Below are 15,745 nucleotides of genomic sequence, written 5' to 3'. Positions count from 1 at the left end.
AAGTGATGGCAGCCCTTCCCCATGACATATACGTGGCCCGAGAAACAAATCTTGCCAGTCCTTGATCCACTTGGTTTGGGCCTGGACTAAATCTACCACATACTGTTGTTTTATTTGGCTGGAGGGGGAAGCGTACTCATGTTTTGTGTCAGGTAAACACAGAATAGAATGTGAAAACACTCAAAATTATTGCTTACACCAGAATGGTGCAGAAAAGAAGGATTCAGTTGACAGAAAGATAATTAAGTTAGTTACTGTTCAAAACATAATTGCAGGCATGCACAGATGCAAATTATAGAACCTAAGAATTTTTAAATGCAGGAAAAGTCCATTTGGCCCATAAGGTCACTTATCTTTACTGATTTCAACCCCACCCACCCACTTTTACATCACATCACTCAACTGCTTGAACATTGTATAAGAAACAATAGAAGGTCATGTGAGAGCCAGCAAAGCTGCTTGACACAGTAATGTTAAAGTCAGATCTGATTGTGGCCAGTCTTTCTTTCCCCAGTCAGTACACAAGGTAACTTCTGTCAATCTGTGAACCTGAGAGGTCAGTCAAGAGGTTAACCTCTCTTTCTCCCAGCAACTAGGAATGAAGCTTAGTGAAGAATTGGCAGAAAATCAAGATGGGGAAAGAATGAAAAAAATAAATGATGGCAAGAACTCTCCTGATAGTTCATTGAGACTATCCATTTTGTAATTTAACCCAGCAGACATTTCTTGAGGTGCTGTCTTAATTTCTTCAGTGACATAGGGGTGATCAGGTTAGCCTCAGCAGAAGAGTGTGGAAAATCCAGATCAACAGCTTCAATGGCTTTTCTCCCGCTTTCCCAGTATTTCTGCTGAAGTTACGGTGAGCAAATGGGAAAATTTGTTGGGAATGCGTCCCCACATCGCCACCAACACTCCCCCCCAACCACCACCCCCCCCACCCCTCCAACACCTGGCCACCATGAGGTCAGAAGTGGGGATGGTTGCTGATGGTTGTACAGTGTTCAGTACCATTCATAACTCCTCAGATACTGAAGCAGTCCATGCCTTCATGCAGTGGTCTGTTCTGTGACAGGTAACTTTTGCATCATACAAGTATCAGGCAATGACAATCTCCAACAAGAGAGACTCTAACCATCTCCCCCTGGCATTCAAGGATCTTTCCTGGACAAGTGCAGCTCCAGCAACATTCAAGAAGCTCCAACCCAGTTGACTGGCACCCCATCCACCAGCTTAAACATTCACTCCCTCCAACACCAGTGCAAGGTGGCAGCGGTATGTACCAGATCACGTCTATGTCACTGAAGAAATTAACACAGCACCTCAAGAAATGTGTGCTGGGTTAAATTACAAAATGGATAGTCTCAATGAACGATCAGGAGAGTTCAGGAGATGTGGCTACATGCACTGCAGCCGCTTGTCAAGCCTCATTCGCCAGCATCTTCCAAACCCACGACCTCTACCTCCAAGAAGGTCAAGGGCAGTAGATGAAGGGAACACCGCTACCCGCAAGTCCTCACCCAAACCACACACCATCCTGACTTGGAACTATATTGCCGTTCCTTCACTGTGACTTAGTCAAGATTCCACCCCCCCCTAATAGCACTGTGGGTGTACATACAGCATATGGGTTGCAGCTCACCATCACCATCGCCTTCTCCAGGGTCATTAGGGATGGGCAATAAACACTGGTCTTGGCAGTGATGTCCACATCTCATTAACAAATAGAAACAAATTGCACCTCACTGGTGCAATTTCCAACAAATGGCTTTTAAAAGATTGTTTTGGGGGAAATGCCACCATTTTAGGGGGTACATTTTGATTGCAACAATACCAGGGATAAAGTCAGTCTCATGATTCTATGGCATATTTCCTTATGTAATGCTGTCACTGTGTCATATTCTCACGTTCTCTGCAGCTTGGCTGATAACTTACTCTTCATCGTTATAAACACTGAAACAAATCAAAGATTCAATTACCAGTTAGAAGATACATTTAAATGAAATGTATCTTTCCAAGCAAAGAAATGCCTTTACAAAATGCAACTTTACACCTGAGGATGAATTCACTGGTCCTGCACACCTAGAGGAGAGCCTCGCTGGAAAGGAGTTAGATAATAGGCCCTCCAGTGATGTACCCCTATCTCTGATCGACCACAATTCTTTACTGGGGTTATAGAATCAGTCATTTCACCTACATTACCAGCTGGTCTAAGTTTATAAACAGTGTTTGCCATGTGACCAGTAAGCTGTGATCATGCCGAGGAGCTCTGAATCCATATCTGGACTTCCCTGGCAATGTAATATGCCTTGTATGTTCTGCCATTTGCAGCATCTGTCGAATTCAGTTTCTAGGAAATTAAAGTAAATCCTCGGTAGCATTATGTAGCATAGGAAAGGGAAGGCTATGGTGGGGGAGTGGGGGTGACCTGATAGAGTATATAAGATTATGCAAAAGTTTGATAAGGTAGGTGTGGAGGAAATGTTTCCACTTGTGGGAGACTCCAGAACTATGTGCCGTAAATATTCACCAATAAATCCAATAGGGGCAGTGGAGCAGGTTGTTATAAAGAGCTGTGATGAATAGAATAGAGCATTTAAAGGAAAGGTAGATAAACACGAGAAGGAGAAAGGAATAGAAAGTTATGCTAATAAAGTTAAATGAACTGGGGTCAGCCTTCTGTGAAGCATAAACAACAGCTGAATGGTCTCTCTCTGTACTGTAAATTCTGCATAATCCAAACTTAATTCAGAAAAAATTTTGAAACCCACAGAAATGTGCCAAAGTGGAAGGCTATGACGATCCAATTGACTGGTCTCACAATAAAACAATATCAAACTACATTTAATCTCTTGTATAGCTCCAAAGCACTAGTTAAAGAGGGTGTAATTAACAGGAATGTTCTGTGATGTTAACAAACTCATACTCCAGTCAAGGAACCTGGTTTTACTTCATTATAACCCTGTTAGGAGGCATCAACATTCAACAAGGAAAATGAGAAATGCAACTGTCAATGATCGCTGGCCTTATGATCATTGCACCGGTCACTTATATGAGGCAGTTACATGATCATTAACTAATATTATTTCATATTTCTTACCTATATACAGGGAGGAATCCTTCCTTTGGACGTGATCATCTATGTAGGACACCCCAAGAGGTTGGACTGGAGTAGCACCAATTCCCAGTAGGACTTGGGCTCCAATTAGCAGGAGATACATCATGTTGGTAGAAGTCCTGTTTCTGCAGATTATTTTGGTCTCCTGTTCTTGACTGCTCGTTGATACATTCCCAATGCACAGGTCCCGGCCTTCCAGTCCCCAGGGGATCTCGCCGGATTCATACTCGTACTGGTGTGTGAGGAACTCTGGCAGGGCCGACAGCAAAGCCCCCAGGGCCATCACGATGCCTCCACATCCTATCAGGCGTGGCCTGTGCCCTCTTGCCCCAAAGTAGCTCACAAATAAAATCAGGGCCAAATTTCCGATCTCAAAACTGCTGGCTATGACACCGACGTCAGCACTCTGTAAATTAAACCTCCTCTCCAGAGTTGTTAGCACACTGACCTGCACAAGGAAAGAAGTCCAGAGTTAAACAAGTGTTACAAAAAGCATTAAACAGTAAGGTACTAATCAGTCATCATACAATCATACAAACTCCAGAAGGCAGCATAGGCAGAAAGCAACCCGCAGCTCACCCTTGGGGGAATGCTCCACCTTGTCCTCCATGGAAATCTATGCAACAATGATTAATGGAAATAAGAGCATGAAATAAGTTTTTGGGCAGTAAATCCAGATTCTCACTGTCAAAACCCGTCATATCTGCTCTAATTCGACATTACCCTTCCCCATAGTATCTGGTGTTGGGATTAGAAGGAAGTCACACTGGTTACTGAATTTTCACCACAGTGGCTTGGAATTCAGCCTAAACTGATGGGATGGGAGCTTACTGGCTGTTAGCTGTGGTTTCAAGTCCCACTCTGGGAGAAGATTGATACTCCAATGCTGTGCAGATTGAGGCTTGCATTAAAATAATAGCAAAAAACTGCGGATGCTGGAAATCCAAAACAAAAACAAAAATACCTGGAAAAACTCAGCAGGTCTGGTAGCATCTGCGGAGAGGAACACAGTTAACGTTTCGAGTCTGAATGACCCTTCAACAGAACTAAGTAAAAATAGAAGAGAGGTGAAAAATAAGCTGGTTTAAGTGGGAGGTTGGGATAAGTAGAGCTGGATAGAGGGCCAGTGATAGGTGGAGATAACCAAAAGATGTCACAGACAAAAGGACAAAGAGGTGTTGAAGGTGGTGATATTATCTAAGGAATGTGCTAATAGATGTCATTAAGGGTAGAAAGCAGGACTAGCAAGGTACAGATAGCCCTAGTGGGGGTGGGGTGGGGTGAAGGAATCGAAAAAGGCTAAAAGATAGAGATAAAACAATGGATGGAAATACATTTAACAATAATGGAAATAGGTGGGAAAAGAAAAATCTATATAAATTATTGGAAAAAAAAGGGGGGGTGGTGGAATCGGAAAGGGGGTGGGGATGGAGGAGAGAGTTCATGATCTAAAATTGTTGAACTCAGTATTCAGTCCAGAAGGCTGTAAAGTGCCTAGTCGGAAGATGAGGTGCTGTTCCTCCAATTTGCGTTGATCTTCACTGGAACAATGCAGCAAGCCAAGGATGGACATGTGGGCAGGAGAGCAGGGTGGAGTGTTGAAATGGCAAGCGACAGGGAGGTCTGGGTCATGCTTGCGGACAGACTGTAGGTGTTCTACAAAGCAGTCACCCAGTCTGCGTTTGATCTCTCCAATGTAGAGGAAACAGCATTGGGAGCAATGAATGCAGTAGACTAAACTGAGGGAAGTGCAAGTGAAATGCTGCTTCACTTGAAAGGAGTGTTTGGGCACTTGGACGGTGAGGAGATGGGAAGTAAAGGGGCAGGTGTTGCACCTTCTGTGGTTGCATGGGAAGGTGCCATGGGAGGTTGTTGAGGTGTAGGGGGTGATGGAGGAGAGGACCAGGGTGTGCCGGAGGGAATGATCCCTGCGGAATGCCGCCGGGGAGGGGGGGTGAAGGGAAGATGTGTTTGGTGGTGGCATCATGCTGGAGTTGGCAGAAATGGCGGAGGATGATCCTTTGAATGCAGAGGTTGGTGGGGTGATAAGTGAGGACAAGGGGGACCCTATCAGGTTTCTAGGAAGGAGAGGAAGGTGTGAGGGCGGATGCGCGGGAGATGGGCCAGACACGGTTGAGGTCCCTGTCAACTACTGTGGGTGGTAAACCTCGGTTAAGGAAGAAGGAAGACATGTCAGAGGAACTGTTTTTGAAAGTGGCATCATCAGAACAGATGCGACGGAGGCGAAGGAACTGAGAGAATGGGATAGAGTCCTTGCAGGAAGCGGGGTGTGAGGAGCTGTAGTCAAGGTAGCTGGGGGAGTTGGTAGGCTTGTAATGGATATTGGTGGACAGTCTATCGCCAGAAATTGAGACAGAGAGGTCAAGGAAGGGAAGGGAAGTGTCAGAGATGGACCATGTGAAAATGATGGAGGGGTGGAAATTGGAAGCAAAATTAATAAATTTTTCCAGGTCCAGATGAGAGCATGAAGCAGCACCGAAGTAATCATCGATGTACCATAGAAAGAGTTGTGGGAGGGGGCCGGAGTAGGACTGGAACAAGGAATGTTCCACATACCCCATAAAGAGACAGGCATATCTGGGGCCCATGCGGGTACCCATAGCCACACCTTTTATTTGGAGGAAATGAGAGGAGTTTAAGGAGAAATTGTTCAGTGTGAGAACAAGTTCAGCCAGATGGAGGAGAGTAGTGGTGGACGGGGATTGTTCGGGTCTCTGTTCGAGGAAGAAGCGGAGAGCCCTCAGACCATCCTGGTGGGGGATGGAGGTGTAGAGGGATTGGACGTCCATGATGAAGAGGAGGCGTTTGGGGCCAGGGAATTGGAAATTGTTGATATGATGTAGGGTGTCAGAGGAACCACGGATGTATTAGCTCTACTTGTCCCACCACCCCCCACCCCCCAAACCAGCTTATATTTCACCTCTCTTCTATTTTTACTTAGTTCTGTTGAAGCGTCATGCGGACTCAAAAAGTTAACTGTGTTCCTCTCCACAGATGCTGCCGGACCTGCTGAGTTTTCCCAGGTATTTTTGTTTTTGTTGAGGCTTGCATTGTTGGAAATGCAATCCTTCAGATAGGCATTGAACTGAAGCTTTGTCTATCTGTTGCTGTGGTTTAGGTGTACATTAAAAGATCCCGTGACACTACCTGAAGAATAGAAGTGAGTTTTCGCTGTGCCAATTATTCCCCAAAGATCCATTCTGATTTGAGTTTGGAAATCAGAATTTTGTTCCTAGTTTACATGTTGAAAATAATCCCAATTCAGCACTAAATTGTCTCTTTAAAAGGATCAGCTAAGCTCAGCTGGAGGCACTCCCCCTCTGAATCAGAAGGCTGTGAATTCACTCCAGTTCAGGTGATATGTCAGTGCAATATTGAAGGTGTGCTGCGCTACTGGAAGTACCATCCTGCAGACTAGACAATAAAGCAACTCCCTACCTGCCTGAGTAAGATGGACATGAAAGATCCCATTGCACTATTCAAAGAGTAGAAGTGAGAGCTCCTTGCATCTCGGCCAACGGTTATCCCTCAACTGACACTACAGCAATTAGATTACCCTCATTGTTCAGCTCACTGTTGTTTGTGACATTTTGCTATGTGCAAATTGTTTACTGCATTTGCTTACACAACACGTAAAACAGAGGACTTGCATTTATCACAACCTTATGGTGTCCTAAAGCACTCCATGGATAATAAAGGACTTTTTGAAGGGTAGTCACTGCATACAGCAATATCCCACAAACTGCAGTAAGACAAGTGAGCAGCTTATATATTTTAGTGATGATAGTTCAGGAAGAAAAATCGATTGGGACAAGGCCTCAGCTCTTCTTCATGTGCTCCAATGGAGCCTTTTACAATCGGTTGCAAAGTCAGTGGGACCCTGATATGTCCAAAGGGCAGCACCTTCATCAATTAGGCTAAAAATCAGACTTACTTTTATGTAACACCTCTCATGACCTTAGGATCAAACTGCTTCATAGCCAATTAAGTATTTTTTGTCAATAAAAGAAACACAGCAGCCAATTTACACACAGCAAGCACCCACAAACAGCAATAAGATAATGACCAGATAATCTTTTCTGGTGATGTTGGTTGAGTTCTCCCATTTACAGTAAACTGGAAATTAATCATGCGGTTCATCCTTTGGAAAGCGGGCACTGTCGGGTCCAATAGGATGTGAATGCTTAGTCCACAACAGTAGCATGGGCCAAATTGATTAGAACGGACTGGAGTTGTCAAGTGTGCTCACCTGAAAATTGAACCCATTACCTCTGCATGTGGAAGGTCCAATGCCCATTTCAAGCCCTTTGGGAAATTTCTTACCAACCTGCACACCCCTGCACCCTTTACCCCACCCCCATCACTCCCAACTCACCATAGGCTTGGTGCCAGCAACCCCGCCAGATGACCTTGCTATTCTTTCTATTCACTTCACCCATGGATGCACTCTCACCTCTTCAGTCAAAAAGTCATGAGTTCAATTTCCACTCCACAGGCTTAAGCACGTGGTCCAGGCTGGCAAACTTAATGCAGCACTGCAGTAGCAATGCTACACTGCTGGAATCACAGAATCACAGTGCCATAGAGGCCCTTCAGCCCATCGAGTGTGCACCAACACGTGAGAAACACCTGACCTACCTACCTAATCCCATTTACCAGCACTTGGCCCATAGACTTGAATGTTATGATGTGCCCAGTGCTCATCCAGGTACTTTTTAAAGGATGTGAGGAACCCACCTCCACCACCCTCCCAGGCAGCGCATTCTAATCCGTTACCACCCTCTGGATAAAAAAGTTTTTCCTCACATCCCCCCTAAACCTCCTGCCCCTCACCTTGAACTCGTGTCCCCTCGTGACTGACCCTTCAACTAAGGGGAACAGCTGCTCCCTATCCACACTGTCCATGCCCCTCATAATCTTGTACACCTTGATCAGGTCGCACCTCAGTCTTCTCTGCTCCAACAAAAACAACCCAAGTCTATCCAACCTCTCTTCAAAACTTAAATGTTTCATCCCAGGCAACTTCCTGGTGAATCTCCTCTGCACTCCCTCCAGTGCAGTGGAAGTGTCGTCTTTCAGATAAGATGCTAAACTGAGGCCTCATCCAGCATTATTTCAAAGAAGAGAGAATCCACCCATCGCCCCTTGATGTTCAATGGCATTACCATCACTGAATCCTCCACTTCAGCATCCTGAGGGTTACCATTGACCAGAAGCTGAACTGGACTAGCCATATAAATACAAGGGCAGCTCAGAGGCTAGGAATAGTGCAACAAGCAACACACCTCCTGACTCCCCAAAGTCTGTCCACCGTTTACAAGGCACAGGTCAAGAGTGTGATGGAATACTCACACTTGCCTGGATGAATAAAGCTCCCACAACACTCAAGAAGCTTGACACCATCCAGGACAAAGCAGCCCGCTTGATTGGCACCACATCCACAAACATTCACTCCCTCCACCACCAACACATAGCAGTAGCAGTGTGTACCATCTACAAGATGGACTGCAGGGATTTACCATGGCTCCTTTGACAGCATCTTCAAAACCCATGACCACTACTATCTAGAAGGACAAGGGCAGCAGATAGATAGGAACACCACCACGTGGAAGTTCCCCTCCAAGTCACTCACCATCCTGACTTGGAAATATATCGTCGTTCCTTCACTGCCACTGGGTCAAAATCCTAGAACTCCCTCCCTAACAGCACTGTGGGTGTACCTACACCACATGGACTGTAGCGGTTCAAGAAGGCAGCTCACAACACCTTCTCAAGAGCAACTAGGGATGGGCAATAAATGCTGGCCCAGCCAGCAAAGCCCACATCCCTTGAATGAATATTAAAAAGAGCAGAGCTCTCCATGGTGTCCTAGCCAATATACCTCAATCAACATCACTAAAACAGGCTATCTTTTCATTACCTCATTGCTTTTGGGGGAGCTTGCTGTGCCTGCTGTGTTTCCTACAATGGTGACTACACTTCAAAAAGTACTTCCTTGATTGCAAAGCATATATTTTGCTAGCACACAGTCAAGGATAGAACTGGAGCCTAATCTTTACATACTTATAAGTTTTTATTTATAGAGACACATTTACAAACATGCACATGCAAACCCAAACACCACAGTTTCAATCTGCTCCTGTGTAACTCTTTTGAGTACAAACATGTTTCCATCTGTTCCTATTCAGATGAAGTTACATTGTTTGCTATTGTGAGATTTGAACTCTTGATACTCTTTTGAGTAAACCTGTTTCCATCTGTTTCAGATGAAGTTACATTGTTTCATAGTTTGCCATTGTGAGATTTGAACTCTTAATCTGGGGGTTACAAACCCAGTACCATAACCACTTGGCTATTTAGGCCAAGCTGCTGCTCCTCTGTATAGGAGCATAAGTGAATCCCCAGTTTATGCCCACCAGCTGAATATAGTTAAACGCTCAATCAATATGCAATTAACATATGTTGGAATATCCAGTGTTGTGACGGGTGCTACAGAAATGCAAGTATTTCTTCTCTCTTGGGGCAAGTCTAAAGCCCCTAGCTCTCTGGCCATGCCTTGCTGGCACAAGATGACTGATTTCACATGGTCCTCTCACACTCCATTTTTGACATAGGAGTCATTGTTAACACTTAAGTTTATGCCAAATCTGTGTGAAAATTGGTATTTTTCAGAGTAATTTGGTGTTTTGGTCACTAAATGGAGTTTTCTCCTTTCCAGAGAAAATGATAACTAGAGAACAAATTTATGCTAATTAAAATTTTAAAAGGCGTCACCTTTGTAAAAAAATTGTCTGGTGGCAAACTTGTCCATGGCCTCAAGTCAAAATGATGGGTCAGTGGCAATTCAAATAAAGGGTTTGCCAGATTTGTTTTCATGAAGCTATAGAGTGGTCTCACCAATCCGCACATTGAATACTGTATTCAATTTGGTCACTAAAATGCAACAAAAGCTTCAAAACCTGGAACACAGGCAGAAACATGTCAAGATGCTCAGCCCTGAAGTGTCATCTAATGGCATCATACTCCTAGCCTGCAGATTGCTTGCTGTGACTGTACAACTCACTTAGACCCGTACCTATGACTTCCTGCCCATTAATATTAATCATAGTGAGTCAACTCCTGGGGCCAAGGTTGTACATGCTCTGGAGACAACAAGCATACTGACCTTAATTTAGTCAGTAGACTGGTTATCTACTGCTGTTAACTTGTCAGCTATCTATGATTTAATCCTAAATTAATCTCGCCAATTTATATCAATCTCACTGATCTAAACTGTAAATTAAATCAGTAAGCAGCCAATACAGATTACCATGACAGAACCAGACTGCCATTGTAATCTTCGTTATTTATTTTATCTGTTATTTATTTACACACTCAATAGGGGAGGTCATTTTTGACTTCCACATCGTCAAAATTACTCCCAATGAAGTAAGTGCAAACACAAATCATCAGGTGGGATGCATAATGGATAGATGATTTGACATTGTTCATTTTAAACTATCATCCAAAGCCAATATTAACTTCAGTATTTAGATTTAAGTGTTGCTAACTATCACCCTAAGTTTTTATTTCTGGCTTGTTTGGTAACTGGCAAGAAATAGTTAATTCATTCAGCAACTCGTGTGGATCCTGAAGGGAGCTTGGTAACGTAAGCGCTAATATATTCCAAACTGGTTGAAGAATGACAGTCTGGAAATCCCAAACGTCGGAATCATTCACTCCTAGTCATAATCCAGGTGGTAAAATCCCTTTATGTCCTTGATGTTGATGTAAGGTGAAGGGGGACTAAGATCTCATTTGATGCCCTTAATGAATATTCTTGGTTATCCATATCACTGTTTTAAATTTTAAAAAAGATAATAGGTAGGATAGAAATAGTTAATTTAAAAGGACTAGTTACACCAGCGTTACTTGACAAGAGGACCTTGGTAGAAACTGGTAAAAAGTAAGTTCAGAACTGACACAAAGAGTGATTAATACCTGAATGGTCTGTGGATGAGGTAATGAAGGCAAACACCCTATAAACATCAGAGAAGTAGTTAGCAGTGATTGGGAAAGTGCAGATGTTGTGGAATGGGGTGGAGGGTGGTGAGGGTGGGGATGGGGAGGTCACTGGTATCTATGGACACGGAAGTACATGGACCAAATGGTTTCCCTCATCTGTGCATACTGTTGCGATGAACACAATTGAAAGATTCAAGAGGTTTAAGGGGGGTGGGGGTTGGGTTGTTGGAATTGGTGAGGAACATCATTGAGGTATTTCAAATATTAAATGGTTTGGATAAAGTAAATTCTGAACATAACTTCTAGGACAACTGGGCTATTAAAATAATGAAAAGTAAACTTAAATAAATAAAATTTGAACAGGGGAAGATGAACCCATTATTATTATTTATTATGATCTGGAAAACATGCTCAAAAACATGGTGAATTTTCAAAAGGGAAATAGATGTACACTTGAAATGGACAAAGTTCCAGGACTATAGGTAAAGAGCAGTGGGTACTTTATCAAAGAGCTAACATAGGCACAATTGGCCAAATGGCCTATGTTGGTGTTGCTGCAAGATTCAATGATTTTAAATAAAAATCTTCTTTGCTCAAAGGCTGATAAATATTCAAAATGATCTACCAGATCTCGTAGTAGAATTGGCAAATCCATAACCAGACGAAATACAGCAACAGCTAGGATGTGGAGTAGGAAAACTAGGATTGCATATGATGGAAGGGGGCACGGGGGGGCAGTTAAGTCTTGCCACCTCCACTCCCCCACACCCCCCCCGCCACGCATCTCCAACCCCATAAGGAAAGTTGGCTGGAAGCCAACTCGTTCCATGCCAGCCCACGCCCGCGCCTGCCCCACAGCCATAACGCACTGCAGGAGGGCTAAACTGGTGGAGAGTTGCGACTTCTGCCCATCACTGGGAAGGAAGTCCTGCCTTGGGGAGCTGCTGGCCAATCAGATTGGCCGGCAGCTCCAGCAGTTCCAGCAGCACCGAGATCCCGTTCGTGGGCGCTGCTGGGATGCAACCAGTCCCAAGAAAAAGCCCAGTGGATCCCCGGAGTTAGGTGAGTCTGGGGTATTGGGCAGGGAGGTTTTGGCCAGCTTAGGGTGGGGGGAGGCGGGGTTGGGGTGATGCGTTTTGGAGAGCAGGGGCTAGGAAGAAAGGGGGTACTGTCTTAAGGGGGGACTTTTCCCCATGTGCAAAGGGCACCCCCCGAAGATAGTACCATCTGCATGAGGAGACGATAGTGTAGTGATAATATTACTGGACTAGTAATCCAGAGGCCCGGGCTAATGCTCTGGGGATATGGGTTTGGATCCCACCATGGCAGCTGGTAGAATTTAAATTCAATTCATAAAATCTGAAATTAGCTTGTAAATATCGAGCTAGGCTCAGTAATGATGACAACAATCATCACTAATGTCCTTTAGGGAAGGAAATCTGCCGTCCTTACCTGGTCTGGCCTACATGTGAATCCAGACCAACAGCAATGTGGTTAACTCTTACCTGCCCTCTGAAATAACCTAACATGTCACTCAGTTCAAGGGCAAGTAGGGATGGGCAACAAATGCTGACCTTGCCAGCAATGCCCACACCTCATGGGAGAATAAAAAGCAGTGCTCCCCTTCCTTTCTGCCCTTTTAAAAACTTTTTTACCAAAATTGTCTGCCCACTCCCACCCGACTGCCCATGCCAATCGTATTACGGCATGGGCAGTGTATTATCGGGGTCAATTGGCTTGTTTAGAAGCTCAGTTGACGTCTAATTATTTATTTAAATATGGTGGGCGGGCGGCTGATTTCAGCCTCTGCCCATCTACCGTGCTGGGGAGGGGGTTGAGCTCAGGGTTTCTCAGAAAGGCGGTGGGCTGGGCACCGGCCCTATTTTACGAGCCCCCACCTCCCCACACCCTGCCAAAAATACGCCCAGTGTAAAATCCAGCCCCTAGGATGAGTTCTACAATAGGCTAACTGGCCTTTTTGCCACCTTTAAAACACCTTATGATCCTTTAATAGTGACTACCATCATTTGAAGAAAGAATAGCTGCTGCGTGTCACTCTTATTGCTTTGGGACAGATTAGCATCACATGCAATGCCAAAAGCCAAGGATGAACTTTATCCAGCATTGCACAACCAACACACTGCACATGGGCAAAGGAGCTTTAAACCGCAAAATATGTCTTTCTTAAAAGAAGTATTATGAACAATGTATAATTTTAAGTTGAATTTATATAGATATTTATATGTTAAGAAAGGCAAAACGGTTTCAATTTAATTTAGGTTTTGTTTATAAACCTTGGTGTCTGGGAGTCTGGATAGACTTTGTGACTGAAAGGTTTCCGGTCTTTTGGGCAAAATTTCCCCCCCGTTGGGGGGGAAAAGTGGGCGGGTTCACGATCGGTGCCCCCATTTTACGCCAATTAAGGCCCGCCCAACGTGACGTCCGCCAGAAAGAGCTATGTGCTCCCTGTGGAGGCCGGGGTGGTGATTCCCTCAGCCGAGATAGCGTATGCGCACGAAATAGCGCCCAGATCTCCCTGAGGCAAAGTGCTGCCTCTGGGAGATCAGCTCAGATTTTCAACATTTAATAAAGGAGTTTAAAAATTTTCCCATGTCATGTCCCCTCATGTGACACTGTCAAATGAGTTGGGACATGTCCATAACTTTTAATTCAACCTTTCATCAAAATTTAAATTCCCTCAAGAAACCTCATCCCGCCAGTGGATTAGGTTTCATGTTTTTTCTGATGCCCGCCTGGGCTCCCAGTCTGACCGCCAACCTTAAGGTTGGACGGGCAGGTCCATTAATGAGCTGAATTGGTTTTCTAATGGCCTTAATAGGCCATTGACAGGTCAGCGGGTGTGCAGCTGACTCAGCTGAGCCCCCGCTGACCTGAATATGGAAATGACGCAGGGTGACATCAGGAGTTCCACCGACATCACCCCATGTTATTTCACACGTCGGCAAGCAGGCTCTGACCCTGCTCGCCAACCGGAAGATCCTGTCCTTTGGGCTTGGCTGGGTATATACATTTTTAATGAGGCCTTATAACCCCTGAAGTCAAAGAGATGGGTTAAAAGGGGTTGAAAGCATAACGATTCTGGAAACAAAGTACAAAGTAGAAAAGCTTCACTGTTGCCTCTTGACAGTGATCCAGTGACACACACAGTGAAGACAGGATTCGAGAGAGAGAGGGGCTCAGTGCGTGTGCCAGAGAAATGAGACAGGGATTTGAAGCCCTCTGAGAAGAAAGACTGCAAGGCTAGTGACTGAATAATCAGGTTTGGGACTCAGTGAAGTGATTAATTTAGTGGAGGAGTACTGGAAGATTGAGTTTAGGACTGCACACAATTGGAAATATCTTCTCCACACTTATGCTATTTTACTCCTTCATAATTTTAAAGCCCTCTATTAGGTTACCTCCTCATCCTTCTCTTTTCAAAAGACCATAAGAAATCAGAGCAGGAGTAGGCCATTTGACCCATTGAGCCTGTTCTGCCAGTCAGTAAGATCATAGATTATCATATTGTGGCCTTAATTCCACTTTTTTGCCTGCACCGCACCCCCCACCCCCCCCCAACCCTTGATCCCCTTGTAGATCAAAAATCTGGCTAGCTCAGCCTCAAACCTACTCAATGACCCAACCTCTGCTGCTCTCTGTGGAAGAGAATTCCAAAGACTAACAGCCCTCTGAAAGAAAAAACGACTCCTTATCTCTGTCTTAAATGGACACCCTTTGTTTTTAAACTCTGCCCCCTATTCTTTTCAGTCTTTCTTGATAGTTATAAGCTCCCAGGTCTGGTATCTTTCATGTAGATCTTTTCTTTGTACCTCCCATACTGTAATATGGAGACCAGAACTCCGTACTATTTATTATCACAAGAATAAATTGTCCTTCTCCTGAAATTACCAACAAACATTTCCCCATTCTAACCTTCAGCTTACCCCTTCTGTAAGCATCTACCTGAATGTAGGGTTGAGGAGGCAAAATCACTGAGATAATTTAAGAAACAGGTGAATGACATGATGGGAAGGGTATTGTCCAGTTTGTCCGGATAGATAAACTGGGGTATGCTGAATAACCTTCCTTATCATATCTACCTTTTGCTTCACGCTGGGATAAATGCGTTCAAAGCAGTTCAGAGAAGATTCACCTGACTGATACCTGGGATGGAGGTGTTATCTTACAAGAAAAGGTTGGATAGGTTGGGCCTGTATCTACTGACATTTAGAAGATTGAATCATTGAAGATCCTGAGGGAACTTGACAGAGTGGATGATGAAAGGATGTTTCCCCTTATGGGGAAGACTAGAAATAGGGATTCTCCCATTTAAGACGGTGATGAGATTTTTTTTTCCCTCAGAGGATCTTTGAACTATCTTTAACTCAACATGATGGAGGCAGGCTCAATTAATATTTTTAAGGCAAAGGTAGATAGACTATTGATTAACAAGGGAGTCAAAGGTTAGAGGAGGTAGACAGGAAAGTAGAGTCAAGGCCACAGTCAGATCAGCCATGATCTTATTGAATGGGGTGGAGCAGAATCAAGGAACCAAATTGCCTTTTCCTGCTCTTAATCCATCTGTTTGTATGTTTGTTTGTACAG

At 44.3% G+C, this 15,745-nt stretch overlaps 1 protein-coding gene across 1 annotated transcript in view; it reads right to left on the bottom strand.

Annotated features, from left to right (window-relative positions):
* Nucleotides 1-15,745, bottom strand: part of slco3a1 (solute carrier organic anion transporter family, member 3A1) — a 197,937-nt gene that overhangs the window by 168,015 nt on the left and 14,177 nt on the right. Inside the window, exon 2 of the mRNA XM_041175166.1 lies at nucleotides 3,098-3,563. Within this exon, the coding sequence (XP_041031100.1) occupies nucleotides 3,098-3,563 (466 nt within the window). The remainder of the gene's footprint in view (nucleotides 1-3,097; nucleotides 3,564-15,745) is intronic.

Source organism: Carcharodon carcharias, chromosome 26 (assembly GCF_017639515.1).
Source record: "Carcharodon carcharias isolate sCarCar2 chromosome 26, sCarCar2.pri, whole genome shotgun sequence".
NCBI lineage: Eukaryota > Metazoa > Chordata > Chondrichthyes > Lamniformes > Lamnidae > Carcharodon > Carcharodon carcharias.
This window is presented reverse-complemented; position numbering and strand designations above follow the sequence as displayed.